This window comes from Pteropus vampyrus, unplaced genomic scaffold (assembly GCF_000151845.1).
Source record: "Pteropus vampyrus isolate Shadow unplaced genomic scaffold, Pvam_2.0 Scaffold311, whole genome shotgun sequence".
In the NCBI taxonomy this organism is placed as follows: Eukaryota; Metazoa; Chordata; class Mammalia; order Chiroptera; family Pteropodidae; genus Pteropus; species Pteropus vampyrus.
In genome coordinates, this window is record NW_011889092.1 from 1,792,794 (window position 1) to 1,795,753 (window position 2,960).

Here is a 2,960-nt window from a genome sequence, read left to right on the forward strand (position 1 = left end):
TGATAGCAACAACCAAAATTGGATTGTTTGCTATTTATTTTTTTTTAACTTCTGTCAAGGTCACTACCATAACAGGAAAACACTGCCCAAGTAGCAGGTATTTTTCATCGCCTCTGCCTTCAAGAGCAATCTGCAGCCACGACTTTTGTGACAAGGCCTTACCTTGGCAGCTCACTTTTTAGAAAGCCGTCAGTGTTACAGCAGTCTTAGGGGAAAGGAGCCTCCTGAAGACTCTATTCCAAGACTTGCTTCCTTCCTCCATCCCCTGGCTTCCACAAGACCTTTCTCGTGAGACTCACACACTCATTCCTCCCCACCTGGTGTCCAGATCGTCCCATAGCTCCCACCTAGCCCAGTACTGTAGCTTCTTCAAAGTTTCCCATCTCCCAGAAAGCTCTCCTAAAACTGTTCCACACTTTATATATCCTTCCCTTCTCTTACACCACCCAGTGTAGCTGTTAATTCTTCTTTATAGCTATCATCAAATTCATTTTTGCAGACATTCACTAGATGCCTCCTCCACTGTGCCAGGTCTTGTGCGAGTAATAGCAGTGAATAAAAAACAGGGCCTGCCCTCAGGGAACTCATAATTGATTTAGAGAACAGATTAACAAACATGCAACAAACTCATTTGCATGTAGTTTGGGGTTTTGGGAGTTAGTGATGGGTACAGGGCTAGAAATGGGCACGCATGCTTTGGAACCATGAGGAAATGTTCGATTCTGCCTGAGAAATATTTACGTACAGACCCTGCCTCACCTCCCTTGCCCAACTTTGAGCTCCCCGAGGGCAAGGCCTGGCTCTCCTCTCCTCTCCTCTCCTCCTTCACAGCTTGACCAAGCTCAGGAGCCTCTGCCTTTTCTGAAATGGACCAAGACCCAGGTCAACACATGCCAGGCACTAAGCATCAACTAGAACCTCCCAGGGGGCAGAGTACAGTTCTCCTCCCTGCCCCACCTTTCCATCATGGTGTTCACCTTACTGGGCACTTAGCAATTGCTGAATAATTATGTTTAACAATTGGTTTGAAAACCAAAAATATTTTCAAGAGGATAAGTAGAAAAGGAAAGGAACTTATATTTGTTAAGGACAACTACATGGCAGCCACGATGCTAGGTACATTATGTACATCATCATATTTAATCCCTGATTTACAGATAAAACTGAAGTAACTTGCTCCAGGTAAAAAGCACATTTTGTAAGTGATAAAGCTGGGATTCAAACCTAGGTCTTCTGTCAGACTTCAGAGTCAAGGATTAATTTACTAGTAGTACTTATTTTACTAGCAGGGTGAGCCAGGACACCTGGACAGTGGCCACCTGAGCTTACCTGAGCTTACCTGATAGGACAAGGGGGCAAGGAGAAGGACTGGACCGCCAGTGGTCATGAGCCAGAGCTATGCATCCTGACCTCCAGAGAGCCAGACCTGTGTTTTATCCCCTGGGGGGAATAGAATGAAATCAGGGTCTTACTGCGCCCTGCACTCTCGATCCACCTGTACTCTCTCCCCATAGTTCCAGGAGAAGCAGCGGAAGCGTGAGGCAGAGGAGCGGCGCCGCTTTCCACTGGAGCAGCGGCTGAAGGAACACATCATTGGCCAGGAGAGCGCCATCGCCACAGTGGGTGCAGGTGAGTATGTAAGATACTAGCCAGCGCCAAAAAGGGCAGGGGTAGCTCATGGTCTGCTGCAATGACGTGTATATCTTGCTGTTACCATACTGTGAAGAGGTGGCTAATAACACTACTATTTAACATTTGTTGAGTATTGTCTATGTGCTAAGCATCATGATAAGTAAGCTCTTTGTGTATGTTATGTAATTTAATCCTTCCAGCAGTCTTGTGAGGTTGGTACCATTAAATTCCCATTTTACAGATGAGGAAGCTGAGACACAGAGCACTTAAATAATTGCTCAAGGCTGCTTCTCCTATGCTTATAATTTAACTCTGACCTTCATCTAGTCCACTGCCCCATGCACCCTCCCCCCTTTTCAGGTGGGGAAACAGATCCAGAAAGGAATGGAAGCTTATTCATCACTAGTACTGTAGCAGCTGAGCCAGAACTAGAACTTCTGTATTCTGCCACTGACTCAGTTTTAGGTAAAACATCCTGAACAAGTCTTGAGTGCCTTCTTCTTCACCTCGGAAGCTCTTATGTTCCATACTTTGACCCCAGAGTGCCAGGCTAACTGCTGATGTAATCCCTAATCTAATGGCCCTACTGCCCTTGCCAACCCCACTGGAGAAAAATGTAAAACTTGAGTTCTGCTCAAGATGGTGGCCTCACCGTTGTTCGCTAATTCAAGTGCATGACTCCCTGAGGGTGACCTCAGACAGATCTAGCAAGGGCAGAGGAACCCATACCTATCTTAGACAAGGTGGTAACCCCCAAGGCAGTGGTTCTCCTTGGGGAGATTAGCATCATCAGCATCCCCTGGGATCTTGTCAGAAATGCAGATCTCAGGCCTCACCCCAGACCTATGGAATAAGAAACCAGAGGGTGAGGCCCAGCAATCCATGTTTTAATAGGCCCTGCGGGCAATTCTGATGCTCAGCTCAATTTTTAAAATCTCTGCTCTGCAGTATCTCCCACTCACATGTTGCTTACCTCTTTTCTCTAAGTATCTAGTCCCACCAGATGCAGTCCAGTGACTGCCAAGGACAGCACCAAATTCTGCTCACTGATAAAGGAGACGTCCAGCTAAAATTGTGGTGCCCCTTTGGGATATTCTGGGGTGGAATTGTCAGCCCTAGGAAACCAATTAGAGAAGTAATTGAAAAATGAAGGTGGTCGCCCCTGTGACACACTGAGCCCAGCCTGAACTCCATCATCCTTACATACACCAGTGGGACTCATGTGGCAGTTGTGAGCTTCTCATCAGGGGCCTGACCTCATCAACAGAGCTGCCTCACTAGCTAGAGGTCAGAAGGGTGCCTGCAGGCACATACAGGAGCCAGGGAAC

At 47.0% G+C, this 2,960-nt stretch overlaps 1 protein-coding gene across 1 annotated transcript in view; it reads left to right on the forward strand.

Moving 5' to 3' along the window:
* The window catches only part of CLPB (ClpB homolog, mitochondrial AAA ATPase chaperonin), a 133,564-nt gene that overhangs the window by 101,055 nt on the left and 29,549 nt on the right, over nt 1-2,960 (forward strand). The window contains exon 7 of the mRNA XM_011377410.2: nt 1,515-1,629. Coding sequence (XP_011375712.1) covers nt 1,515-1,629 — 115 coding nt within the window. The remainder of the gene's footprint in view (nt 1-1,514; nt 1,630-2,960) is intronic.